The sequence below is a fragment of the Myotis yumanensis genome, unplaced genomic scaffold (genome assembly GCF_028538775.1).
Source record: "Myotis yumanensis isolate MYYU_CA2020_CCGP unplaced genomic scaffold, mMyoYum1.0.hap1 SCAF_2, whole genome shotgun sequence".
Taxonomy (NCBI): Eukaryota; Metazoa; Chordata; class Mammalia; order Chiroptera; family Vespertilionidae; genus Myotis; species Myotis yumanensis.
The window spans coordinates 111,738,247-111,766,019 of NW_027223753.1; the positions used below are offsets into that span (position 1 = coordinate 111,738,247).

Genomic DNA, 27,773 nt, shown 5'->3' on the forward strand with positions numbered 1-27,773 from the left:
ATGCCACCCTCCGCCCGAAAGTCTCCATCCAAAACCCCGACTGCCGGAGGCACGGAGGCGGCACGGAGGCGCGCGGCCCCAGGCAGGTGCCCCGCAGGGTCAGGACCAGAGGAGCTGGCCCCGGCGCCCAGCTCAGAAGCGGAGGAATGCGGGCCGGCCCCGCCCCGCAGGTCGCCCCACCCCCGCGGTCCGCAGAGCGGGCGGTGTCTGTGGGGCGGGGCGTGCGCGGCCACGTGACCGCCGCTATAAGAGCGCGGGCGGAGGCTCACCGCCACGCCTCCTCCCTGCCGCTCCGCCCGCTCGGCTCTCACGGCCACCCACCTGCGGCTGCGGCGGCCCCCGCCCCCGGCAGCACCATGGCAGGTACGCTCCGCGCCGCCCACGCCCCGCCGGCTCAGCCCCGCCGCCTCCCCGCAGCCCTGGCCCGGGAGTTCCCGGCCGGAGGACCGCCGCAAAGTTGCCACTGGCGGCCGCCGGGCGTGGCGCTTCCTGCTCCAGCGGCCGCCCCGCCCGCCGGGGGCGCGGAGGTGGGTCCCCGGCAGAGTCTGGCCCCGCGGGGCCCCTTCTCCTCCGTCCTTCCCGCCGCCCGCGGGCTGGAGACTCTGGAGGGGCGGCCGCGAGGCAGGGACGCCGGCGGCCGGGCCCGGCTCCTGGGCCTCCCGCCCGGGCGCTGGCGGTCACGCCGAGCCTATTTTTAGGCCTTCGGGGCCGGGTTTCGGGAGGCCGGAGCCGAGCAGCGGGAGGGCGCCGGCCCACTTGCTGGCTGTCCGGGCCTCCGGGCGGGTCCGCTCCGGGGCGGAGGTCACTGGTCCTCCGTGTGGAGGCTGATGGCGGGGGATGTTACTCAGAGCAGTGAACTGCGGAGAGACTGCAGGTGCGACGCGTCCGTGGGAAGGGGGAGCTCCCGCCGCCGTCTTTGGCCTTTCCTGTCCCTTGGCGATGTTCGCCAGGGCTGCTGCTAGAGCCCACGCTCCTCCGCGTTTGTCCTGCCCCGTGCTCCATCCTGGAAACCATCCACACCTTGTTTCCCGAAGCCCTTGAGTCCTACTTCCCTTTATTAAACTTTTCTTCCGGATCCCCTGGAATCTGCACCGCTTTTGAGTGAAAACATCTCTCGTTGTGCCCCACGTTCAGTGCCTTTGGGGCAGGCTGAAATGTTGCCTTGTTATGTTGGATGGGTTGGACGAACAAGTACAGAGGGCGATGGGCATGACAAGGGACAGGTGTCGCCGGCGGGACGCTGGGACCCTCCAGGGGTGGGGAACACCAGTCTTTCAAGAACTGGATAGTGGGCTTGCCTGGAAGAGAGCCCAACACTGTGTGAAGATGGCCCTCAGGTCAGAGGCTGGGGATGCACTTTCCTCTCAGCCCTCAGTGGAATTTCCACTGCCTCCTGCCTCCACGTTGGAAAATGGGCAAAGGGAGAATGAGGAAACCTAAGACAGAGTGGCTTTGTGACAAAATGTCCCAGCTCCCTGTTTGGGCAACAGTGACCCCAAATGACCCCTGCCAGAGCTTGATCTTAAGTATCCTGTACACTTGGGTGCCCACCAACTTGCTGTCGTTAAAATCCCCTCAGAAACAGTATGCCGCAGAATTACCCCAGGGAAGGACTGGGGAAATCCTAAGGCGGGATGGTGGTCTTGGCAGGGTGTGGTTTGTTGAGCAGGAACAATAGTCCTTCTGTTTGCCTTTGGTCCCCGCAATTAGGTGATTATTGGAGACAGTTGTGTGTGTGAGCGAGAGAATGAGAATGAATGAGTGCAGGGTAGGGGGTACATACTGCTGGCTTCTCCAAGGAAAACAAGGAACCTTTATGAGCTTGTGATTCTTAAGTCCATTTAACAGCCATTGGCCACTGTTTAGTCAGAAGCATTAAGGAGGCAAGGCCTCTTTGCGGAGCTGACATTTGAGCAGACACTCAAAGTGACTCTTGAGGGGTGGTGGGAGGCCTTTGCTCCAGGTTGAGAAAACTATAAAAAGCCCAGGGCCTGGCAGAAATGTAAGCACCAGAATGAAGAATATGGCCTCTGCTTTCAGACACTCTCAGCTCTCAACTCTCAATTGGAGTTGTTAGTTGGATTTATGCTTGGCTGAAAATACTGTCTGTGGTACCTCCCAGGAGAAACAGAAATTGCACTTCTGAATAGCTTCATCACCACCTGTTAATTGCCTCTGAGTGTTAAGCTAGTCTGAGAATTTAGCTTGTTTGGATTCTAAATTAGGACAGATTGAGAAAGGAACTGATTTTTGCCAAATTATTGGTTGCAATGGGTCCTGGGGTGGCTTTTTCAAGGTAGAAGGTTGTAATGAGTGTTGTTTTTTCCCTCTTTGTATTAAGATCAGGCCTTTGTTACACTGACCACAAATGATTCCTACACCAAAGGAGCCCTGGTGCTGGCCTTGTCTCTGAAACAGCACAGGACCACCAGGAGGCTGGCGGTGCTCACCACTCCGCAGGTCTCCGACTCCATGAGGTGAGCACTGTGCTGCCTGTCTGTGGTGGCGCTTTGACATCCCTCTTCCATTGCTGGCATCACTGGGCACTGAGGCCATACCCTTTACAGGGCTTGAGCACCTGGGGGAGAAAGATTCGAGTTGCTGAGTGAAGGATTTCAGGGTATGAAACCTCTGTCTAGTTTACGGGAGATATTCTAGCGAAGCTCCCTTCTGTGACGTGAGGAGTAGATTGACTCCCCCTTAACAAGTAAGTCCTCAGGGTGTGGGTTTCCATACAGGCATTCCCTTCATGTAGTCACACTTCACATGCACTCCTTTACCAAAATGCAGCAGGGGCTGTTTGGTTTCCTGTTTCAAACCAGGGAAACCTCAGGTGACTTTCAAAGAAAATAGCAGTTTTCTCCACTGTCCTTGACATTTGTATCCTAAAGATCTTTATTTACAGATTAATAAATTGGTATATTTGCCAAAGGACTTTCTGAATTTGGGGTTGTGCTAGGAGAGCAGCCCGAAGGGCACAGCTGCTTGTTGTTTGGGTTATTCACTTTGATTTGTTGGAATTAAATTTTGAAGTATCTGAGTGAACTACCTACTTCCTAATACTAACTTTAAAAATATCTGGGCACACTAGCTACTCTGTATTGTGTTTATTTTGGCATTCTTTTATCCCTCTTAGAAATTGAAAACATCTTTTTGTGACTTTTTTCAAAATATGTGAGCACATGCTAAGGACCTCTGAAAAGGAGAACATACATCTATACATATATATCTATATGCATACATGTACACAAGCAACCTTGTTTCTAAAGCAGTGGTTCTCAACCTCTGGCCCTTTAAATACAGTTCCTCATGTTGTGACCCAACCATAAAATTATTTTCGTTGCTACTTCATAACTGTAATGTTGCTACTGTTATGAATCGTAATGTAAATATCTGATATGCAGGATGGTCGTAGGCGACCCCTGTGAAAGGGTCATTCGACCGCCAAAGGGGTCGCGACCAACAGGTTGAGAACCGCTGTTCTAAAGGGTACTTTAGGAAAATGCAAGAAAGTTTATCTCCTAGCCCTGGCCTGGTGACTTGGTTGGTTGGAGCGTTGTCCCATACACCAAAAGGTTGTGGGTTCCAATCCTAGTCAGGGCACATACCTAGTTTGTGGGTTTGATCCCCAGTCTGGGTGTGTACGGGAGGCAACCAATTGATTTTTCTCTGTCACATTGATGTTTCTCTATCTCCCTCCCTCTCTCTAAAAATCAATTAACAACAACAACAAATAAATTATCTCCTAATGTGTATATCCTAATTTGTAGTTTATTTATGGGGATATATATAAGAGGATATATATAAGAGGATAGTCCACCCCCACACCTTTACTGTGGTAAATGGTACCATTGACCATTTCTTTTCAATAAGATCAAGTTTATTGTGTGAACTAGAACATATTCTTGGACAGCTCTGGAGACAGATAATACAGTACCAGTTTTGTTGTGCATGTCTGATATTAAAAACTCTCAGTTATGATCTGTATCATGTTTTAACTTAGGTTGAGTTTAGTGTCTTACTAAGTATACTCCCCTCACCACTTTCAGATTGCTTCCTAAAATAAATCTTTAATTGGGGACATGGAGAAGTGTTGTACTTCACAAACGGAAGTGAGTCTCTCTTTATGCTAGGAGTGCTAAGCACATCATAAATGCTGGTTACATTCTATTCTTAAAAATAGCTTTTTTTGCCCTAACCGGTTTGGCTCAGTGGATAGAGCATCAGCCTGCAGACTCAAGGGTCCCAGGTTCGATTCCGGTCAAGGGCATGTACATCCCCAGTAGGGAGTGTGCAGGAGGCAGCTGATCGATGTTTCTCTCATCGATGTTTCTAACTCTCTATTCCTCTCTGTAAAAAATCAATAAAATATATTTTTTTAAAAAATAGCTTCTTTTGAGACAAGTTTAGGCCATTCTCTGTTAACTTCTTTAGCAAAAGTGATTAGTTACAGGCTTCATTGCAGACATTATATGTACTTCACTCAGCATCATTTGTAAAAATATGTGATAATCGGAAAGAATCAGTTCTAATAAAATAGTGTAAATACATAGGCTGTTGCAAAGATGCATTCTTACCACGTGTGAGTCACTTTCACAGCTGTTGCCACAGTTTGCCTGGTGTTCGGTGGGACAGTAAAAAATAAGAAACTTCTATAAGGGTGTCTTAAGACAAGTGCTTCATACTCACCAATAAGCAGTTATTATTTTAGTGAAGTTAATTGCACATGCAAAATAACATAATTTGCCCTGAAGTAAATGAGGACATATTTAAGAGATTGTGCTATGCCAAAGTAATAACTTGCCCTACTAATGCATGGATAGGCTAATAAAAATGCAGTCTTTTGGTAGATGTCACTTGTTCTGAAAAGATGCTAAGCACTGTTTTTGAATTTTATTTTGACAGGAAAGTTTTAGAAACAGTCTTCGATGAAGTCATCATGGTAGATGTTTTGGACAGTGGCGATTCTGCTCATCTGACCTTAATGAAGAGGCCTGAATTGGGTGTTACCTTAACTAAGCTCCACTGCTGGTCACTTACACAGTATTCAAAATGTGTGTTCATGGATGCAGATACTCTGGTGAGTGTGGCTTTGACGGCTAAAAGGATGTATATGGTAGCTGCGATTGGTTAGGCATTAGCAGAACGCTGCCAAGACTTGACAGTAAAGTTCAGATTCAAACAAGTGTCAGGTGATGAAGAAAAGCAGGCCCAGGCTGCCTTACAGCTGTCATCTGAACAGTTAAGACCAGCAACAGATTGTGTCTTTTGTGTTGGATGGCTTAGAGAGAGCTTAAGAACATTTTTGTAATGCTGTCCCTCCCCCTCTTTGAATCAGGTCCTAGCAAATATTGATGATCTTTTTGAGAGAGAAGAATTGTCGGCGGCTCCAGACCCCGGGTGGCCTGACTGCTTCAATTCCGGAGTTTTTGTGTATCAGCCTTCAGTGGAAACATACAACCAGCTGCTGCGTGTTGCTTCCGAGCAAGGTAGTTTTGATGGTATGTATATCTCTTTATCATGTTATCTCTTTATCTGATCAGCTATTAGTAAATTCTATGAGGTGCCCTTCTCAGGGATATTGTTGTTGTGGTTCCTTGTGCCTGGAACACAGCATTACATGAGGTGTAGCAAGCTTTTTATGTTGTGTACTTTGGAAATACTAGTGTATTTGTGTGTGCACCTGCATCTTTTTTCTATAGGTATATAAGAGTATCCTAACTAGGACAGGCAGTTTATAGTCTTACCTTTATTGGTTTTCCTGTGTCTACTAGTAAATTAGAGTATGATAAATGAATCATGATTATTCAAGAATTCAAAAGAGGCAAATAGAAAACTTGAACAACTATTTTTAAACCCAAGTAAACTTACATGCAAGACCTAATAGGACCAAGTGTTGTCTCTATAGAAATTGGAGGAGTAAACCTAATAATTTGGCTCTATCCTCTTAGGAGACATTAAAAAATAAGATAGGCTGTTTACATGAACAATCTTTGCCTCCATATTCTCATTCTCTGTAAGGCTTTGCATCAGATAGAATGGCATCTGTAAGGCTGAAGAGTGATCACTGGTGAAGTCAGCATCCATTTTCCATAATGATAAGTGTATCTGTAGGGGTATGTATACATAGAAAGGTTCTGACTACTTGTTATTTAGGGTCTCACATTCTCTGGAGAATTTTGATTAAATGAATTAGTAGGTATGCTTCTATTTCAGGACAGTCTCTGAAATAAAAAGCTGTGTTTTTTTAAACAACAAAACCATACACAATAAGACAAAACTACTAGTTAAATGCAAAAGCAGCTTTTTAAAAATTAATGTTGATGAACCTTTTGAATAAAGGAAAGACCCCGTGTATCCAGGAAGAAAGACATGCCTCAGGAGAAGCCCTCTCAGCAGTGACTCACTGTCAGATACTTGACATTGTGGCAAAAGCCCAGGCCAGGAATGCAGGGCTGGGCCAGAGCCTGAGCTCTGCAGCAGACCAGGCCCTAAGGGGCTTTTTCCTCCTCACTCCCCTCTTAGAGCAGACTTGAGATTTTCATCGAGTAGATCTTTTGAACTAGCAGAAACAGCTTTCCTCATGCACATAAGGTTCTGGCTTCAGTGCAGATAGGATTCATTTCCATTAACTAGTTATAAATCTAAAAGTCAAAATCTCAAAATTAGACTTTCTAAATTAAAAAATTAAATCGAAAAGTTTGTCTGAAGTTAAGAGATTGAAAATGAAAACATTTTAAGTTATACATAACACTGAAATTGGTTTTTTGATGTTGCTGTTCACTGAAATTGAATTCTGTTTAGTCATTTGAGGATTTGGAATATGCAGCTATTTGAAATGTTATTGAAAAGACTAAGGAAGTTTAAGTCTTAATCTTATTTCACTATTTGGTTAGTTTATGTTCTGTGCCAGTAGTTCTCAGCGTGGGGTGATTTGGCAATGTCTGGAGACATTTTTAGTTGTTGCAGCTGAGTGGGGAAGATGCCACTGACATTTAGTGAGTGGAGGTTAGGTGTGCTGCTGAATATCCTACAACATACAGGACAGTGCACAGCAAAGTGTTTTCTATCTAAAATGTCAGTAATGCTAAGGCTGAGAAACTGCTCTGTCCAGGACATTACATGCTCCAGGACAATGAGTAGAGCTGTCAGGACTGTAATAAATGGCAGCATCTGACATTAATCAGTCTTGAGTAAGAAGTAATATATTGAGTGCTCATTGTAGGCAGGGCCAAGTATAACTTCTTCACTTTACTGACTTATTTTTTTAGCTCCTACTGTTTCCCTTTCATATAAGGAATGAAAGCTGTATTAATATTTGAATTGAAAACATGTATTCCTTATTTCTACTGCTTATACTAAACGTTGCCTTTGCATAAAAGGAAGGTGAGAGTACTTTTAGCAGAAGTCCACTGTTTGTCTTAACCTTCCTGCAAGAGTGTAGCTTTCTTGCCGAAGCCGGTTTGGCTCAGTGGATGGAGCGTCGGCTTGTGGACTGAGGGGTTCCGGGTTCGGTTCCGGTCGGGGGCATGTGCCTGGGTTGCGGGCGCATCCCCGGTGGGAGATGTGCAGGAGGCAGCTGATTGATGTTTCTGACTCTCTATCTCTCTCTCCCTTCCTTCCTGTAAAAGCTCAATAAAATTAAAAAATAAAATAAAAAAACTTTAAAAAAAAAAGAGTGTAGCTTTCTTTACCTCCTCTCATCAAATTTGAAGGAAATAATGTAATCCTGTCAGAAATTCAGTGTGAATTCTCAATTCCAGTAAGTGAATCACATTCTAAAGTAGACCCCGTGGCCTGAAATCCACATGATTATAAGAGTGTAAAGAGAATTCCATTCTAATGTAAAAGAGCATGAGATGGTGGTGTTGGGAGAGAAGAGTTTGGATACCAGACAGTAGTGTGCCATGGTGACAGTTTTAGAATGTAAACTAATTACCTGGTGGAGACCAACCTGGATTATCTAAGTTATTCTAAAATCAAGAGGTGCTCACCTGGCCAGTGTGGCAGAGTGGTTGAGTGTTGACCTATGAACCAGGAGGTCACAATTCAAGTCTCAGGGCACATCCTGGATTGCGGGTTTGATCCCCAGTAGAGAGCATGCAGGAGGCAGCCGATCAATGATACTCTCTCATCATTGATGTTTCTCCCTCTCTCCCCCTCTCCCTTCCTTTCTAAAATCAATAAAAATATATTTTAAAAATAAATAAATAAAATCAAGAGGTGCTAGAAACAAAAATAGATCTAAATTTGGGCCCAGTATCAGGACCCAAGTCTAGACTTCTTTCTATTAGTATAGGGTTGCTTTCCTGGTGGAAAGAACTCTGGATTTGGAATCAGGACCAAGAGTAAATTGGAAGGGGGCTTAAAAATGGCAGAGGAGCCCTAACTGGTTTGGCTCAGTGGATGGAGCATTAGCCTGCAGACTCAAGGGTCCCAGGTTCGATTCCGGTCAAGGGCATGTACCTTGGTTGCGGACACATCCCCAGTAGGGAGTGTGCAGGAGACAGCTGATCAATGTTTCTCTCTCATCGATGTTTCTAACTCTCTATCCTCCCTTCCTCTCTGTAAAATATCAGTTATATATATATATATGGCAGAGGAGTACGTGGAAGCTACACTGACACTCTCCCAGGACCAAACTGGAAATACAACTAAAATAGAGAAAAACCACCCTGAAAAATTGACTCAAGAATTGTTGGAGAGAACCCTGATAACCAAGAATGGAAAGTGGAGATGCATAGAGACTGGTAGGAAGTGCAGAGGGCGTAAGGGCTGGACATACAGATGGCCAAGAGACATGAAAAATGCTCAAAATCACTGATCATCAGAGAGATGCTGATGAAAATGACAATGAGGTATCACCTTACACCTGTCAGAATGACTACCATCAGTAAATGACAAGTGCTGGTGAGGATGTGGAGAAAAGGGAACTGTAGTACACTGCTGGTGGGAATGCATGCTGATGCAGCCATTATGGAACACAGTATGGAGTTTCCTTAAAAAATTAAATATGGCACTGCCATTTTACCCAGTAATCCCACTTCTAGGAATATATCCTTAGAAATCTAAAACACCAGTCAGAAAGAATTTATGCATCCCCGTGTTCATAGCAGCACAATTTACAATAGCTAAGATCTGGAAACAGCCCAAGTGCCCATCAGTAGATGAGTGGATAAAAAAGCAGTGGTACATTTTACACTGTGGAATACTATGCAAGCAGTAAAAAAGAAGGGTCTCATACTCGTTGAGACAGCATGGAGAGACCTGGAGAGTATTATGCTCAGCAAAATAAGCAAGTCAGAGAAAGATAAGTATCACATGATCTCACTCATATGTGGAATCTAATGAACAGAATAAACTGATGAACAAAATAGATCCAGAGACATAGAAGCATGGAACAGAGTGTGGAATCTCAGAGGGAAGGTAGGTGGGTGGGAAGAGATCAACCAAAGAACTTGTATGCATATATGCATAACCCAGGGACACAGACAATAGGGTAGTGAAGGCCTTGGGCGGGGGACAGGGGCAGGCTGGAAGAGGTCGATGGGGGAAAAAGGAACATGTGTAATACTTACAGCAATAAAGATTTAATTAGGAGACATATGTAATACTCTTTGTAATAATTTAAGAAATAAAAATTATTTTTAAAAAATGAGAAAAAAAATAAAAATAAAAATAAATAAAATAAAAAAAAGATTTAATTAAACAAATAAAAAAGTACATTGGAAGGAGTTCTAGTATATTTTCTTATACTTTGTGCTGCAAGACGAATAGCATGAATAGTGTTCCCGGGTTGCCCTATGAAAGTCCTTTTTTCTATAGAATTAAAATAAATTATAAAATTAACCTAAAAAAACAAAAATAAAAGGTTAAAAACTATATTGCAGTATGGTAAAAAAAAAAATAGAGATGCTAGAAGGGTAGGTGAATTTATTAAGAAGCAGGGACCTGTAAACAGTGTTCAACTAGACAGTACTTTCTGCTTTTGCAGCCAGAATGTGAACCCGCTGAGAGGTTTCCTGTGCCTGCAGCATGCTTCCTTCTCAGCAGCAGTGTTTCAGAAGCTGGCCTTTCTAACGGTGTTCTACTCATTAGCTCTTGGTGGTGAAGGGTTGAATTTTCTCTTAATAAAACTGCTTAAATGACAGTTGAAAATTTTTTTTAAAAATATATTTTTATTGATTTTTTACAGTATTTTATTGATTTTTTACAGAGAGGAAGGGAGAGAGATGGAGAGTTAGAAACATCAATGAGAGAGAAACATCGATCAGCTGCCTCCTGCACATCCCCCACTGGGGATGTGCCCGAAACCCAGGTACATGCCCTTGACCGGAATCGAACCTGGGATCTTTCAGTCCTCAGGCCGACGCTCTATCCACTGAGCCAAACCGGCTTCGGCTGACAGTTGAAAATTTAACTATGCAGATGGAACGTATAGTTATTCTCAATATGTTGTTTAAATTAATAGGAGCTCCTAACTGCAAGGTTGTTTTCACTGAATGTGTTGATAAGCTTTACTTATCAGAGAATGTTCACTTGTGTTGTGGGAGCCTGCTCCTATTTGGAGGGGTTTGCAGTAGTCCCCCCCTTTTCCACAGTTTTGCTTTTGTGTTTTGTTATCTGTGGTCAACCGGGGTCCAAAAATACTAAACATGGAAAATTCAAGAAGGAAACAATTTATAAGTTGTAAATTGCATGCCATTCTGAGTAGCATGATGAAATCTCATATTGTTCTGGTCCATCCTGAGTCATCCCTTTCTCCAGCATCTCCACATTGTATATGCTTCCTACCTGTTAGCCATCTTGGTTATCAGATTGACTGGGTGTTGCTGTGCTTGTATTCAAGTAACCCTTATTTTACTTAGTAATGGCCCCAAAGTGCAAGAGTAGTGAGACTGGCAATTCAGAAATGCCAAAGAGAAGCCATAAAGTGTACATGTACGTATGCATGTATATATGTATAGGAAAAAACAGTATATAGGGTTTGGTACTATTTGCAGTTTCAGGCATCCACTGGGGGTCTTGGAATGTATCCCCTGCATATAAGGAGGGACTACTGTACTATCTTATGGAATCCATACCTGTGTGACATAAAGACTTATTGGACTTATGCTTAATATTAATAGAATATTTCTTTGTGAGCTACATCCTGTTTAATGGCAGTAACCTTGCAGTACCTCAGGTTTTTCATACAGTGCCCAATTTTGTGTGTTATGCCACAGGTGAGATGAACAATTTCAGACTTTTCACTGTACCATACATTTTCTAACATTCACAGGTATCTGCCCACCCCCTTTCTCTCCCCGTTTTCCTGAACAGGGGGCTTAAGCCCCCGAATTTTTAGACTGGTATTAAAGAAAACTGGTTTGCACATGACTATATCTCAGTCTGAATATTTTGCAAGTCTTGCTTAATTTATTGCATACATTCAACAAAAAGTGATGGGGCCTGGTGTCCACTGACAAGGCTGCTGATGACTGAGCATTTGCAGCTGCTTTCACAGCTCTTCTAATGGGAAAAAATGTAGCTGTCAAGCTTCTAATCACTTCTAGTCCTCAATCACACATCATTACCCCCAATCACCAGTGCTGGCCAAGAGAATAATCCTAAAATGGCAAATCGTGCTAGGTACCTTGACTTCTTTCCTCCCAGAATCTAAAGTATTAGAATTTAGAGCCAGTGACTACATACCTGATTCATGACTGGCTGGCACCTAACTTCCCATAACAAAGTATCTTAAGTTCCTATACTGGTGTTTGTATTTGCAAACTGTCTTGCCATTTACTTCACAACTGAAGTTACACATTTCCTGAAAGTTGAACAATATCTGTTGTGAAATAGCTATAAACTAACATTTTATAAAATGTGACAAGATAAGGTTAACTTCTGGACCTGTTAGCAGTGAGAGGGAAGAGGCCATGATATCATAGATACTAATCAGCAGTTCTGGCTCCAGACACTCAGGTGTGATGAAACTGATGCACTTGATGCTTAATTTGAAGAAAGCAGCCTTAATGCAATTTGATGTTTGTTGGAATAAAGTCGTTCATAGTTTTGTTTTGTTTTTTACGATCCTTTGTATTTCTGTGGTGTCAGTTATTACTTCACCTCTTTCATTTCTCATTTTGTTTATTTGGGTCCTCTCTTTGTTTCTTGATGAGTCTGGCTAGAGGTTCATCAATCTTATTTATTCTTTTGAAGAACCAGCTCTTGGTTTTATTGATCTTTTGGGATTTTGTTTGTTTCTTTTTGTCTCTGTTTCATTTATATACATTCTGATTTTTGTTATTTTTTTCTTTCTACTTACTGTAGAAGGCCTTTTCTTCTTGTTCTCTTTCTAATTTTCTAAGTTGTAATGTTAGATAACTTACTAAAAATTTTTTTATTTCTTTTTTTTTTTTAATATATTTTATTGATTTTTTACAGAGAGGAAGGGAGAGAGATAGAGAGTTAGAAACATCGATGAGAGAGAAACATCGATCAGCTGCCTCCTGCACATCTCCTACTGAGGATGTGCCCGCAACCAAGGTACATGCCCTTGACCGGAATCGAACCTGGGACCTTTCAGTCCGCAGGCCGACGCTCTATCCACTGAGCCAAACCGGTTTTGGCATTTTTTTTATTTCTCGATGTAGGCTTTTAGTGCTATGAACTTCCATCTCAGGACTACTTTCAGTGTGTCCCATAGCTTTGGGATTGTTGTATTTTTATTTTCATTTGTTTTCAGGATGTTTTTTATTTCTTCTTTGATCTCTTTGGTAACCCATTCATTGTTTAATAACATACTATAGCCTCCATATGGTTGATTGTGTTTGAGCATTTTTATTGTACTGATTTCTAATTTCATGCCATTGTGGTCTGAGAAAAAGCTTGGTATGATTTCAGTCTTCTTGAGTTTGTAGAGTCTTAGCCTGTGTCCTAACATGTGGTCTATCTTTGAAAATGCTCCATGTGCACTTGAGAAGAATGTGTATTCTGTAGCTTTGGTGTGGAATGTTCTGAAGGTGTCAGTTAGTTCCATCTGTTCTAGAATGTCATTTAGGGTTGCTGTTCTTGTTTTATTGTCTAGAAGATTTATCCAGTTATGTCCGTGGGGTATGATTGTATTGCTGCTGATCTCTCCCTTGATATCCTCCAGAAGTTTTTTTATATATATTTGGATGCTCCTGTATTGGGTGCATATGTGCTTACCAGAGTTACAGCCTTTTGTTTAGTCAATCCTTTTAATATTATGAAGTGGCCTTCCTTATTTCTTTTTATGGCTTTCACTTTCAGGTCTATTTTGTGAGATATAAGTATTGCTTTTTTTTCACTTCCATTAGCCTGAAAATTTTTCCCCCCCATACTTTCACTTTCAGTCTGTGTGAGTCCTTTGTTCTAAGGTGGTTCTCTTGTAGACAGCATATATATGGATCATACTTTTGTATCCATTCAGCTACCCTATGTCTTTTGATTGGAGCATTTAGTCCATTTAAGCTTATTATTGATAGGTACTTGTTTGTTGCCATTTTTATTCTTTCTGCCTATATTCCTTCCTCCATTTCTATTTCTTCTTTTTTTAAAAAAATAAATCTTTATTGTTCAGATTATTACAGTTGTTCCTCTTTTTCCCCCCATAGCTCCCCTCCACCTGGTCCCCCCCCCACTCTTACCCCCCCATTGTCCTCGTCCATAGGTGTACGATTTTTGTCCAGTCTCTTCCCGCATCCCCCACACCCCTTTCCCCCTGAGAATTGTCAGTCCACTCCCTTTCTATGCCCCTGATTCTATTCTATTCACCAGTTTATTCTGTTCGTCAGATTTTTTATTCACTTAATTTTTAGATTCACTTGTTGATAGATATGTATTTGTTGTCACATTGTTGTTCATAATTTTTATCTTTTCCTTTTTCTTCTTCCTCTTCTTAGAGCAGTGGTTCTCAACCTTCTGGCCCTTTAAATACAGTTCCTCATGTTGTGACCCAACCATAAAATTATTTTTGTTGCTACTTCATAACTGTAATGTTGCTACTGTTATGAATCGTAATGTAAATATCTGATATGCAGGATGGTCTTAGGTGACCCCTGTGAAAGGGTCGTTCGACCGCCAAAGGGGTCTCGACCCACAGGTTGAGAACCGCTGTCTTAGATAATACCCTTCAGCATTTCATATAGTACTGGTTTGGTGGTGATGAACTTCTTTAGCTTTTTCTTGTCTGTGAAGCTCTTTATCTGACCTTCAATTCTGAATGATAGCTTTGCTGGGTAAAGTAATCTTGGTTGTAGGTTCTTGCTATTCATCACTTTGAATATTTCTTGCCACTCCCTTCTGGCCTGCATAGTTTCTGTTGAGAAATCAGCTGACAGTCGTATGGGTACTCCCTTGTCGTAACTGACTGTTTTTCTCTTGCTGCTTTTAAGATTCTCTCTTTGTCTTTTGCCCTTGGCATTTTAATTATGATGTGTCCTGGTGTGGTCCTCTTTGGATTCCTCTTGTTTGGAGTTCCGTGCACTTCCTGGACTTGTAAGTTTATTTCTTTCACCAGGTAGGGGAAGTTTTCTGTCATTATTTCTTTAAATAGGTTTTCAATATCTTGCTCTCTCTCTTCTTCTGGCACCCCTATAATTTGGATGTTGGTACGCTTGAAGTTGTCCCAGAGGCTCCTTGCACTATCTTCATATTTTTGTATTCTTTTTTCCTTTTGCTTTGCCAGTTGGGTGTTTTTTGCTTCTTCGTATTTCAAATCTTTGACTTGATTCTTGGGATCCTCTAGTCTGCTGTTTGATCTCTGTATATTATCCTTTATATCAGTCAGTGTATGCTTAATTTCTAATTGGTCCTTTTTCATAACCTCAAGGGTCTCACTATATTTCTCGGAGGTTTCTAAAAGATTCTTGAATAACCTTATAACTGTGGTTTTGAACTCTATATCCAGGAGTTTGCTTTCCTCCATTTCTTTCATTTGTGACCTGTTTCTTTGTCTCCACATTTTGGCTGCTTCCCTGTGTTGATAGAGTGGCTTTGTGTGCTAGGTGACCTATAGGGCCCAGTGGCTCAGGCCTCCCTAATTACCTGAGGTGGACGCTCTTGATGCACCCCTTTGTGGGCTGAATGCACAGTCTTGTAGTTAAGCCTTGATTGTTGTAGGTATCACTGGGAGGAATTGACCTCCAGGCCAATTGGCTGTGAGAATCAGCTGTGTCTGCAGTGGGAGAACTTCTGTGCTGGAGTCACCCTTGTGGGGCAGGACTTGCTTCATTGGGGCTTTGGCGCTCACTGAGTCTGCCCCCTGAGTGTGTCTCTTATGGATGTGAAGAGTTGTAATCTGGATGGTCACACTCTGACTACTGGGTACACTGGCTCTTGGATCTCCTAGGAGGTACAAAGTCAGCCATGGCATGAGGTCACCTAGCAGGAGCTACAGAGAGATCTACAGACTCCTCGTTGTTTGGGGTTTGGAGATGCCCAGATGAGGTGCAGCTGTGAAGCAGTGCAGGCTGCTGACTAGCCTTAGGCCTTCTTTTCGAAGCTCTGGGGTTTTCTGACCCAGCTACTTTGACAGGGTTTTAGGTGGAGAAAGGCCAGGCCATTTGTATGCAAAAGCTTCTGCGCACAGCTTGGGTGGGGTTGTAAATTGGGCAGGGCGGGATCTATGGGAATCACCAGGGCGAAGCAAACTGCAATGGCTGCCAGTCTGCTCTTCCCCAGATAGGTCCCAGGTTCTGTGTCCCACGGCCCCGTGCAGGAACAATGAACACTGCAAGCACCTCTGCGAGAAAACCGCCCTCACTTTCCAGCCCAATGCCAGACAGTCCGTATGAGTCTGGGTCCCCAAATTCTCACCCAGAATGAGTTCAGAGTAGTCAGGAGCTTGTATCTCTCTCCTGATTGAAAAAGACAACAGCATACCCAGCTGCCAGCCCCTTTCGCATATGCCTCCGTTCCTCCACACTTCCACACCTCTGCACCTCCTACCAGACTCAATGCACTTTTCTCTTTCCTTCTAGTTGTAGAATTTTCACTCAGCCAGCCTTCCCGTGGTTCTGGATGATATTTGTTTTGTCTTTTAGTTGTAGTTTTAATGTGGTTGTGCGTGGCATCAAGTTCAGGTGTTTACCTATGCTGCCATCTTGGTTGTCTTACTCTATTTCTTCTTTTTACAACAGTCCCTTTAGCACTTCTTGCATTGCTGGTTTGGTGGTAATAAACTCCCTTAGCCTTTTTTTTTTTGTCTTCATAGCTCCTGATTTCACCCTCAATTTTGAATGATAGCCTTGCTGGATAGATTATTAGATTCAGTCCCTTGCTTTGCATCACTTTGTATACATCATACCATTTTCTTCTAACCTGATGAGTTTCGTTGAGAAATCAGTTGATAGTCTAATGGGAGATCCCTTGTAGGTAACTTTCTGTCTCTCTCTTGCCAATTTTAAGTTTCTTTCTTTGTCTTTTACTTTTGCCAATTTAATTATGATATCTTGCTGTAGGTCTTTTTGGATTCATCTTGATTGGGTCTCTCTGTGCTCCTGGACTTTTGTGACTTTTTCTTCCCCAAGTCTAGGAACTTTTCTGTTGTTACTTCTTCAAACCTTCAAAGGTTTTTTATCCTTGCTCAGCTTCCTCACCTTCTGGCATCCCTATTATGTGGATGTTGTTTTGTTTCAGGTTGTCACAAAGCTCCCTTAAACTCTCCTCCTGCTTTTTAATTTTTTTTCCAGTTGCTGATCTGCTTGGGTGTTTTTTGTTGTTTTTTTCTTGATCTTGTCTTCTAACTCGTTGATGCAGTCCTCAGCTTCTTCTAGTCTACTGTTGAAACCTTCCATGGTGTTCTTTATTGCAGTGATGTCATTCTTCATTTTCTCTTGATTCTTACTCCTTATAATTTTCATTGATTTACTTGTAATTCTCATTCAGATATTTGAGCACCCTTATAATCATTACTCTCAATTCTTTCTCTGACAAATTACTTGCCTCCATTTCATTTATTTCCTTTTCTGGTGATTCCTTTTTTTCTTTCATTTGGGTTGTTTCTTTGTCTCCCCAGTTTTGCTGTTCCTTTGCATCTGTTTCTATGTATTAACACATTAAGGACCAAGCCTGCTTTGTCTTCCTTTCTGGTTAGCCCTCAATATCCGATTTCACCGATATGCTGGCAGCACCAGTGACTGACCGGTCTGGATGGAAAGTATAGTGTCAGTCACAAGTGACTGACATGGTGCTTAACATGTTAAATCAAACTGCTATGCCACCCAGATTTTTGGGGTTGTTCTTATATAGTAGATGTTTTGTGGGACCCAGTAGTGCAGACTCTAAGTTCTCCTGGGCTGGGTAGTCTAGAAAGGCCCTCTTCTTGTGATGTTTGTGTTCTCCTGTTGTAGTTGGGTCTTGAATGTTATTGTCCCATTCGTGGATGGTGCCTCCTCTCAGAGTGTCTGATTATGTGGCTCACTTCCTACCATGTTGTACGAGCTGTTGTGGAGGTGCTGGCTGGACCACACCAAATACAACAAGACGAGACACAACACAGAAGGAACAGAATAAGAATGTACTCAAGACCTCTATAGCCCTAACAAAAGTGACCACCAGAGGAAAGAGAATTAGAAAAGAGAAAAGAGAGCAAGAATGATAGAAAACAAACGAAAGATAAAACATGGGGAGAAAACACAAACAAACCGAAAAGCTCAAACAAAAACTACCCAGAAAAAAAAAGGAGATGGAGATAGGATCTGTAGAAGCAGAGCTTAAATAAGGTGAAAGAATTAGGAATGGCCATAGCCTCTTTGCTCACTGGATAGAGCATCAGCCCGAAGACTGAAGGGTCCCAGGTTCGATTCCAGTCAAGGGCACATACCTTGGTTGCAGGTTTGATCCCTGCAAAGCTCAAAGTTCAGGATGTGGCAGGCTGTATCACCTAGGGTGGAGTTTTTTTTTTCCATTACCTGCCCTCTGAGTGTTGGGAGCAGGCAGGTAGCTTCTCCCAGGGAGAATGGCCATTTCTGTTTGGAAGTATATGAACAGCCCAATGCAGGATTTCTGTCTACTGCTTTTCCAAGTCTCTCTGCCCCGCTTTCCAACCCTGACTGTCCGCAAGCACCTCAATTCAGTGCTTCCCTCCCTGCACCAATGCCTCAGATGTGTATTTGCAAATGAAAACTCCTGTGCTCTGGGTTTAGAGATTAAAAAAAAAAAAAGCAATAGAAACTGCAGCTCTTTCCCCCACTCGCTCTGGTCTGCTGGAATACACTCCACTGCTGCCAGCAGTCCTGGTACCTTACACAGCTGCTTGAATGATTGAACGCTGTGGGTCACACTGCCACGGGTGAGGAAGCACAACTTGTCAGGTTGCCACCACTGGTGTGTGGAGCCCTGCTTGTGCTCTTGGAACAATTCTTCCTGTAGCTTAGCTCCCTCCTCTCTGGGCTTCCCTATTCTCTCGACCTCACCCTTCCTACTGGTCTTAAATGCCTTCTGTTTTTCCTTGTTATAAGTCACTTCCTCAGCTGGACCACAGTTGGAAATTCCAGGTGAATATTCTCCAATTTAGTGGTATTTCCAGCCTGGCCCTGGGTTGAGGTACCCGACAGGTCTGCTTATTTGACCGCCATTTTCTCCTCCTCTATCTGGGGATTTAAATGTGGATTCTGATTCTGTAGGTCTGAATGGGGTTCAGTATTCTGCAGTTCTCTTAAGCTCTCAGGTGATGCTCATGCTGCTGGAACCTGCATCACACTTTGAGTAGCATGATTCTTGGGGGAACATTCCTGTGACTGAAATACTGGAGTTCAAGTTTAAACCAGAATCGACCTGCCCTTCCTTCTATTCATAGTAGTTAGCCCAATGAACTTTGGAAAACCACAAAAACTACACAAGCATTAAGCAAGTGCACACATTCAAAAGATAGTGCTCAATGCCATTCCTGTCTTATAAAACAGCTAGAGGTCCAGTGCACGAAATTCATACACGGTGGGGGGGGGGGGGGGCGGGTCCCTCAGCACGGCCTGCAATGACACCAGCATCCTGCGCCCCAGTCTCTGGCCAGAGGCTCCTCCCTCCACACGGCCAGGGCACGGAACGCTTGGTCCCTGGCCCCTCCCTCCATGTGGCCATGGTGCGGAATGCTGGGCTTGCGTCACCAGGGCAACGCCACCAGCGTCATCCACCCACCCTATCCCTCCCCCCACTGCTATGGGCACCGCCATCTTTGTCACGGAGTGATGGTTAATTTGCATATTACTCTTTTATTAGATAAGACAGGTCCAGTTTCTGACAAATGCTTTAATATGTCCATGGTGACCAGGTTCAAAAGACCTGGAAAATATCAAGTGATTGTAGGTTATTACTGCCCTTGGGTAACCTGGTGGAAGGATGATACAGAATCTGATATTTGCTTTTGTTTGTAAGATGGGTGTGTTCCTTGTTCCACGTCCTTAGCTCACTCTCTCCCACCTGTGTCGCCATGCACTGGCCTGCTGGATCCCAGCTGCTGGCAAGCCTGCTAATCATGTTTGTCTGCACTGAGATAGTTGAGGTTGATATTAAGAATGTCTGAACCTGTCAGAGTAAAGAAAGTTGCCTCTGGAGTCTGACTGGAACAGGTGTTGGTAATGGAAATTCAGCAATCTTCATGGCATGCTTTTGGGTTTTGTAGCACAGACCTGCTTGGATTTGCATTCTGCTTTGAACTGTGTTCTAGTTTAGGGACTTCTAAAGAGAGGATATTGATAACACTACATATGGGTTTTTCTAATGCAGCTAAAACATTCACCTGACTGAAATGTGGAAAGAGATGGTTAGAGTGCTAAATTTAAAAATTACTTAGGACTTGTAGGTGGTGTTTACCTCTATTTTTAATTCACAATTTTTGGCAGAAAGGTGACCCTTTATCACATAATGAGATCAGTGGCTTTGGAAGTTTCATTATCTGTAGTGCCTTGAAGGAAAGGTCCCTGTTGAGTGTTTAAGGATTTGTGAATTGAATGGGCACCAATAATCACAAATCTCCTGCCCTGCCTTTTCCCCTTCTTGCTTGTATCCTGTTCCATTAGTGCTTCTCAGCCCTGCTGTGGCACACTGCTGTTTGCAGGGCATCTGAGGGTGAATGGAAATAGCCTGTGGTGTCATGGGCTCTGAGGGACCAGCAGCTCTGACTCCTCTTTCCCAGGCTCACCCCATGGGATTGGGAATCTCTCTTTTACAATTGCTATTCTGACTCCTTGGAATTAGATGGATTTCTTCACTACATTACATGTAGAAAGTAGTTTAAGTGGAATTGCTTAACACAAAGGTATTACAGTATGGCATAAGAAAACAAGAAGTAGAAAAAATATGACATCCACTTTTACAAAATTCACAAACCAACAAAACTACATATGTTGTCAGATTACATATATATTGGTAAAATAAAGGAAATCAAGACAACTGCAAACAAAATTCATGATTAGTGGTTATTTCTGGCGTCAGGGACAGTGAGATTGGGTTGGGGAGTCCACACAGAGAACTTAAAAAATAGTGGGAATGTTTCAGTTCTTAAATTGGATGTTGGGAGTATAGAGGTTTATTATTAATATACTTTATAATCTACACATATATTTTTCCTTTGATAGTATCATGCTTTATAACAAAAATAAATTAACAAGCAGAGAATGTTTAGAAAGAAAAGATCTTAATGCAATTCTCATTCTTGTCCCTAATTGTGTTGTTATTTTAAAATTACAAAAATATAACAGTATTAAGAAAAAGTCGGGGAGGGAACATCTGTAATACCATTTTTGTTACATAGTAATTACTTTTCTTTTTCTTCCGATATGAATGTTTATGTTCTTAGTTATAATCACTATGTATGTTATGGTATATGTTTATATTACATGGTGGATGGTGATCTTTATAGCCATTAGTTTTAATGGCTGAATAATATTGCCATGAATGGTTAGCATAACAGTGTACTAACCATTCCTCTATGGTGGACTATTTAAATTATTTCAACTTTTCTGCTGTTACAGAACATATTCAAGGCTTTTACATTCATTCCACAAATAATTTATCTATGTGTAAGGCATTCTGCTAGCTGCTAGAATTTACAGTGCTAAGCAAAAAGAGCCATACACTCTGTCCTTGGGAATTTAGAATCTAATGACTAACAGTTCTTGATTGTATTTTGCATTTTAACCACATAACCCTTAGACTTAAAACAAAACACAAAAAACTTTTGAGCAAATTATAGATTTACATTTAGTTGTGAGAAACCATATAGAGATCCCATATACCCTTCATCATTTTCCCCCAATGGTAACAACATCTTGCATAATTATAACTCCAGAACCAGGAATTTGACATTGATACAATCCACCAGCCTTATTCAGATTCACCAGTTTCGCATGAATTCATTGGTATGTGTACACAGGTGCTTCTGTGCACTTTTATCCCGTGTGTAGATTTGTGTGACACCACCACAGTCAGGGTACAGAACAGGGTCATCACAGGATTCCTCATGCTCCCTTCCACCCTCCCTAACCCCTGGCCACCTCGCATCTGTTCTCTGCCTCTGTAATTTTGTCATTTATTATGATTATGTGTAAAAGGAAATGAGTAAGACTTTTCCCACATTCTGGTAATCTTTGTGGAATCCAAAGTGAGCCTCTAATGAATATGATGTTTTGGCCTTAATATTTTGTTTCTCAAAATATGTTAATTTGTCTATATATCTAAAATCTTCTTTTGTTCCGATAACAAGTGAGCATATATCCTGATGCCATCTTTATTATTCTTTAGAACTTATAAGGGCAAAACTAGTTTTCTGTTGAGCTGTCTGTCTCTTGAGGAATGAGGACCTGTCAGAGCCTCCTCATAAAGAGAGGTTGCTCCATAGACATTTGTTCAACAAATGCCCTTGATCCAGAGAGCTGACTGAGGGCATTTGGAAAGGATGGAACACACAGAGGATGGGTAAGGGATAGTTGGACTTTAAACCTAATGTCCTGATCTTATTACTTAGCTCCAAATATTAAATAAATATCATTTTTCCCCCCCATGGGCTGAAACTTTTTTTATTATTTATTTATTTATTTATTTATTTATTGATAATTAAATCTTTATTGTTCAGATTATTACATTTGTTCCTCTTTTTTCCCCCCATAACTCCCCTCCTACCAGTTCCCACCCCACCCTCCGCCCTCACTCCCCACCCACTGTCCTCATCCATAGGTACATGATTTTTGTCCAGTCTCTTCCCGCATTTCCCACACCCCTTTCCCCCCCAAGCATAGTCAGTTCATTCCCTTTCTATGTCCCTGATTCTATTATAATCACCAGTTCATTCTGTTCATCAGATTATTTATTCACTTGATTCTTAGATTCACTTGTTGATAGATGCGTATTTGTTGTTCATAATTTGTATCTTTACCTTTTTCTTCTTCCTCTTCTTAAAGGATACCTTTCAGTCTTTCGTGTAATACTGGTTTAGTGGTGATGAACTCCTTTAGCTTTTCCTTATCTGTGAAGCTCTTTGTCTGACCTTCAATTCTGAATGATAGCTTTGCTGGGTAAAGTAATCTTGGTTGTAGGTTCTTGGCATTCATCACTTTGAATATTTCTTGCCACTCCCTTCTGGCCTGCAAAGTTTCTGTTGAGAAATCAGCTGACAGTCGTATGGGTACTCCCTTGTAGGTAACTGAGTTTCTTTCTCTTGCTGCTTTTAAGATTCTCTCTTTGTCTTTTGCTCTTGGCATTTTAATTATGATGTGTCTTGGTGTGGTCCTCTTTGGATTCCTTTTGTTTGGGGTTCTCTGCACTTCCTGGACTTGTAAATCTATTTCTTTCACCAAGTAGGGGAAGTTTTCTGCTATTATTTCTTCAAATAGGTTTTCAATATCTTGCTCTCTCTCATCTTCTGGCACCCCTATTATTCTGATGTTGGTACGCTTGTAGCTGTCCCAGAGGCTCCTTACACTATCTTCGCACTTTCGGATTCTTTTTTCATTTTGCTTTTCTGGTTGGGTGTTTTTTGCTTCCTCGCATTTCAAATCTTTGACTTGATTCTTGCGCTCTTCTGTTCTGCTGTTGGGAGTCTGTATAATATTCTTTATTTCAGTCAGTGTATGCTTACTTTCTAGTTGGTCCTTTATCACACCATCAAGGGTCTCATTAGATTTCCTGTACATCTCATCAAGTTTATCGACAGCCTCTAGAAGCCTCTTGAGAGACCTCAAAAGTGTGGTTTTGAATTCTATATCCAATAGCCTGCTTTTCTACAGTTCTGTCCTTTGTGGCCTGTTTCTTTGTCTCGGCATTTTTTTATGCTTCCTTGTGTTGATAGAGTGGCTTTCCGTGTTAAGTGTCCCAATTACCTGAGGTAGACACTCTTGGTGCACCCCCTTGTGGTCTCTGTGAGCAGTCTTGTTGAAGTCAAGCCTTGATTGTTGTAGGTAATTACTACTTGACCTCCAGGCCAACTGGCTGTGAGAATCAGCTGTGTTTGCAGTGGGAGAACTTCTGTCCTCTAGGGAGGTGCTAATCTAGCCTTTGCCTGAGGCTATCCGGCAAATGGCTCTGTGCAGGGCTTGGGCGGGGTGGGTCCCAGGGGATCAACAGGGCGGAGGAGGGAGCAGTTATGGCTGCTCTCAGTCCTTCCCCAGGGGCTCTGCCTCTCTGTCCCAGCAACCACTGCGAAGCCAGACAGTCCCGCTTCTCCCGTTTGAGTCTGGGTCCCTAGAGACTCGCCCGGATCTGGAGCTCAGAGTCTGAGGCTCCCTCCGGATTGAAACAGACAACCGCGCCCTCAGCCACCAGCCCGCGCTGCGCACACTCTGCACCTTAGTATTTTACTTCAGCACTGCGCCTCCTCTGATTCTCGGTTCCTCCTAGTTGTAGAACTTCCACTCAGCCAGCCTTCCTGTGGTTCTGGATGATGTCCGTTCCGTCTTTTAGTTGTATTTTTGAAGTGGTTGTTTGAGGCAGCAAACTCCAGCGTTAACCTATGCCGCCATCTTGGTTTCTCCTAAATCTCATTTTAAAAGTTTCTTTCAAAACCAAGAAAAACCAAATAGTAATGCCAGCCAATTAGACCTGCTGTGTGTTTAGAAAGAAAACGGTATCTCAGGGCAAAGCATTCTGAAGAGGGAAATAACTGTTCAGTGCACCAGCCTCGAACTTCAAAAGAGCAATAGTTTCCCTACCTGCCACCCCATGTACACACACACACACACACACACACACACATACACATACACACATACATACATACATACATACACATACATCTGAGCTGCTGCTGCTGCAAGGATCCTGGTTCTGTGCCTGGTTTCTGAAATCTCCTGAGTCTAAAACAGAAAGCACAATGGGCTGTATGGCAGAATGTGTTTTGAGGTAACTTAGTGACCTATTTGGTTACTTGTATGTTTATGATTTAGGTGTTTAGATTTTTATTGTTTTTATTTCTTTTGAATGAACAGCATAGTCCTCATTTTCCAAGGAAGGCATGAAGTCCAGGACCCACAAGGGCTGAGCAAGCACTGTGCTGTGTGGGTGTGGTTGACCTTGACCCAGTGATGGCTGGCCTGAACCTGTCTGGAGAGTGCACCAAGGGGGTGTCTTCTGGGCCTTCTGATGATGAACCAACAGCTGGGGCTCCGGAAAACAAACCCATTATCCCAGTTTGCTCTCTTTTGCTTTTTACTTCTGTTTTTATCCCATTTCTTTGAACATAAAGTCTGAATCTTTAATTGTCTGAAATCCAGGCCCCATGTGGTCTAGTCCAGCGGACGCCAGCCTTTTGGACCTCATGGACCACCGGTTGGTGACTGCTGGTCTAGTCCATGCCTACCTTTCTGAGATTCACCTGGTGCCCTTCTCCCTCTGCGGTCCCCCTCTAAGGTCACCTTCCAGGTCTTTCCATAGCTTCATGTTGCTGCCCATGGTGTGTGCTGTTTATTCTACCTAGAACACCATTTGCCCTTCTTCTCTCCACTGGCATTTGTCAGATACTGCTGTGTACCACGCAGAGCTTGGCTTCAACACAGCTTCCTCATGAAAGCCTTCCCTGACCCATCAGACAAGGTCTTGAGCCTCTTCCATGAGCACTCATGGTAGCCTGTACTTTCCTTCACTCCCCTCCTCCCCATTTCTGATGGTGTTTATTGATTCTTGGTTTGCTGGTATCAGTACCCCTAGCCCCACCCCTCCCAAATACTGGTGAAGATAATGACTCTCCAGTTCTTGCTTCAGTGTCTGGCACATAATAGTTGTTCAGTAGCCGAAACTGGTTTGGCTCAGTGGATAGAGCGTCGGCCTTCGGACTGAAAGGTCCCAGGTTCGATTCCGGTCAAGGGCATGTACCTGGGTTGCGGGCACATCCCGAGTGGGAGATGTGCAGGAGGCAGCTAATCGATGTTTCTCTCTCATTGATGTTTCTAACTGTCTATCCCTCTCCCTTCCTCTCTGTAAAAAATCATTAAAATATATTTTTTTAAAAATAGTTGCTCAGTAAATATTTGTTGAATTAATGAACCAACTCAGAGAAATGACCACTCCCTAAAATGTACTTAGGTTTAACATGGAGTTTCTGGAATTAGTACCTGTTTTTAAAGGTCTAGGTATATAGTCCTATAAAATTATTGAACTGTCCTTGAGTCTGTGACTTTAATTTGTTTTATTTTTCTTTCAGGTGGGGACCAGGGTTTACTGAACATGTTTTTTAGCAGCTGGGCAACAACAGATATCAGAAAACACCTGCCATTTATTTATAACCTAAGCAGCATTTCTATATACTCCTACCTCCCAGCATTTAAAGCGTAAGTGGAAACTGTTTACTGTTGTTGGGGATGGTGAGGGAAGGGGAGTAGATTTAAGATTTTGGGGTGCATTGTCAGTCTGAGGGCAATAACAGGTGGGAAACTTTGAGGGAAGTCTTTTTCTTGCAAGAAGCATGGCTTGATGATAACGATCCCTATGCCTTTCTGCTTAGAATAACCTTCAGGGCATTTAGCTGCCTATGGGGAAAGGGCCCCATCAGTTCCTGGGTTACCTGGACCTCTGATAAACCATCTGTATGTCATGATCAGGAACAGATTGGGTGCAGACCCAACTTCTGCCTCAGGCTAGCTGCTTAGTTTCTGGTTCCTCATTTGTAAATGAGGGTCTTAACAGCTCCCTCCATGTGGTGCTGGGAGTTAAGCAAGATGCTAATAGCAGTGTGGTGTCATGGCCAAGAGAGGGGGCTGTGGAGCTGTACTCCCTAAGTTCACATCCTGGAGTAGCCACTTCCTGGATGATTGATGGTCACTGAACTTGTGGTTCAACAGAAGTTGGACCTCTCTGCCTCCATGTCCACAGAGGGTACTGTGAGCAGTATGAAAGGTAATCATGTAAAGTGGGAGGAACAGGCCTGACCTGCCTGAGCACTCAGTAAGCGTTAGATGGTTAGTCCTTTCTGTTTGAGAGATGGACTAGCATAAGTAATAATCTCTGAAACCAGGAAGGTGGGTGTGTGGCTTACTCTGCCCTTACCTGCTATCTGGCTTAGGCTCTGTGCCTCAGTTCCCCGTATGCAAAACAAGGAGAAAAATAACATTTACCTCAAAGGGTTGTCATGAGGATAAAGTGAATTCAGTCATGTAAAGTGCTCAGTGGAGGCCGTTGTTTTTGGCAACGTGCTTGTTTGGCACTATCCCTGGTGCTGTTCTAATTCAGCAACCAGTGCAGCCAAGTTGCAACACTCGTCTCACTGTGAGTGCCTGGGTCCCATCCTTCAGCCTCTGACTCATTGTGTTGAACCAGAAAGATGACACAAGTTTCCTGAGTAGAGGCCAAGCTTTCAGGTTGATCCTGAAACATAGCCGTGAGCAGCCGAGCTCCCATTGAACTGGGCTTGGCTCTCCAGTCTGTCCCGCCAGGGCATTCCTGAGTGAGCAGAAAACATGCTCTTCATGGTTCCTTAGCCAAAGTCCTCCCGGTAAGTCTAGCACCACAGGAATGAGCATGGACTTTGTGGCAGAAATGTTTCCTGTTCTGTTGTTTTCTGGGCAGACTCTGTCATAGCCCCAGATAAGGATTATAAGTATGTTGTGTGCTTTCCTCCCTACCTATTCTCTTGGCATGTGTCTCTAACATATTGCAGCCTCTTGATTCTCTCTCCTTTCTAGCACAATACAGACAAACTCTCAAATACACCAACTGTGGTTTGAGGAAAGCAAACAGAACAGGAATCACTGTCAAGGGATGGAATAAGAGAAGCATTAATTGCCTCTCAGTCCTTGGCCTTATGAAGTACAAACCTCTCTTGCTTGACAATGTGGGCGTGATTCATTTTAATCCTTACTATCTCATAACCCTGCCAGTTTGAACCATGCTCCTGCAAACCATGATAGCTGACCCCTAGAACTGAATTTATGTGTAATAGGGTAGTGGCTTAATTTGACTGGATCCAGCTAAGCAAGCAAGAAGATGAGAGTGGGAAGGAGAAGTAATCGTTACTAGTGTGAGCAGCCAGGCCGGCGCGGCTCAGTGATTGAACGTCGACCTATGAACCAGGAGGTCATGGTTCAATTCCCAGTCAGGGCACATGCCCTAGTTTTGGGCTCAATCCCCAGTGTGGGGTGTGCAGGAGGCACCCAGTCAATGATTCTCTGTCATCATTGATGCTTCTATATCTCTCTCCCTTTCTCTCTGAAATCAATAAAAATATATTTTAAAAAATAGTGTGAGCAGCTCTAGCCAGTTTGGCTCAGTGGATAGAGCGTTGGCCTGCGGACTGAAGGGTCCCAGTTTGATTCTGGTCCAGGGCACATGCCTGGGTTGCG

General features: G+C 43.2%; 1 protein-coding gene across 1 annotated transcript in view; it reads left to right on the plus strand.

Moving 5' to 3' along the window:
• Positions 1–267: 267 nt before the first annotated feature.
• The window catches only part of GYG1 (glycogenin 1), a 45,152-nt gene continuing 17,646 nt past the window's right edge, over positions 268–27,773 (plus strand). The window contains exons 1-5 of the mRNA XM_070405936.1: positions 268–363; positions 2,342–2,477; positions 4,906–5,080; positions 5,339–5,501; positions 25,640–25,766. Coding sequence (XP_070262037.1) covers positions 357–363; positions 2,342–2,477; positions 4,906–5,080; positions 5,339–5,501; positions 25,640–25,766 — 608 coding nt within the window. The 5' untranslated portion in view covers positions 268–356. The remainder of the gene's footprint in view (positions 364–2,341; positions 2,478–4,905; positions 5,081–5,338; positions 5,502–25,639; positions 25,767–27,773) is intronic.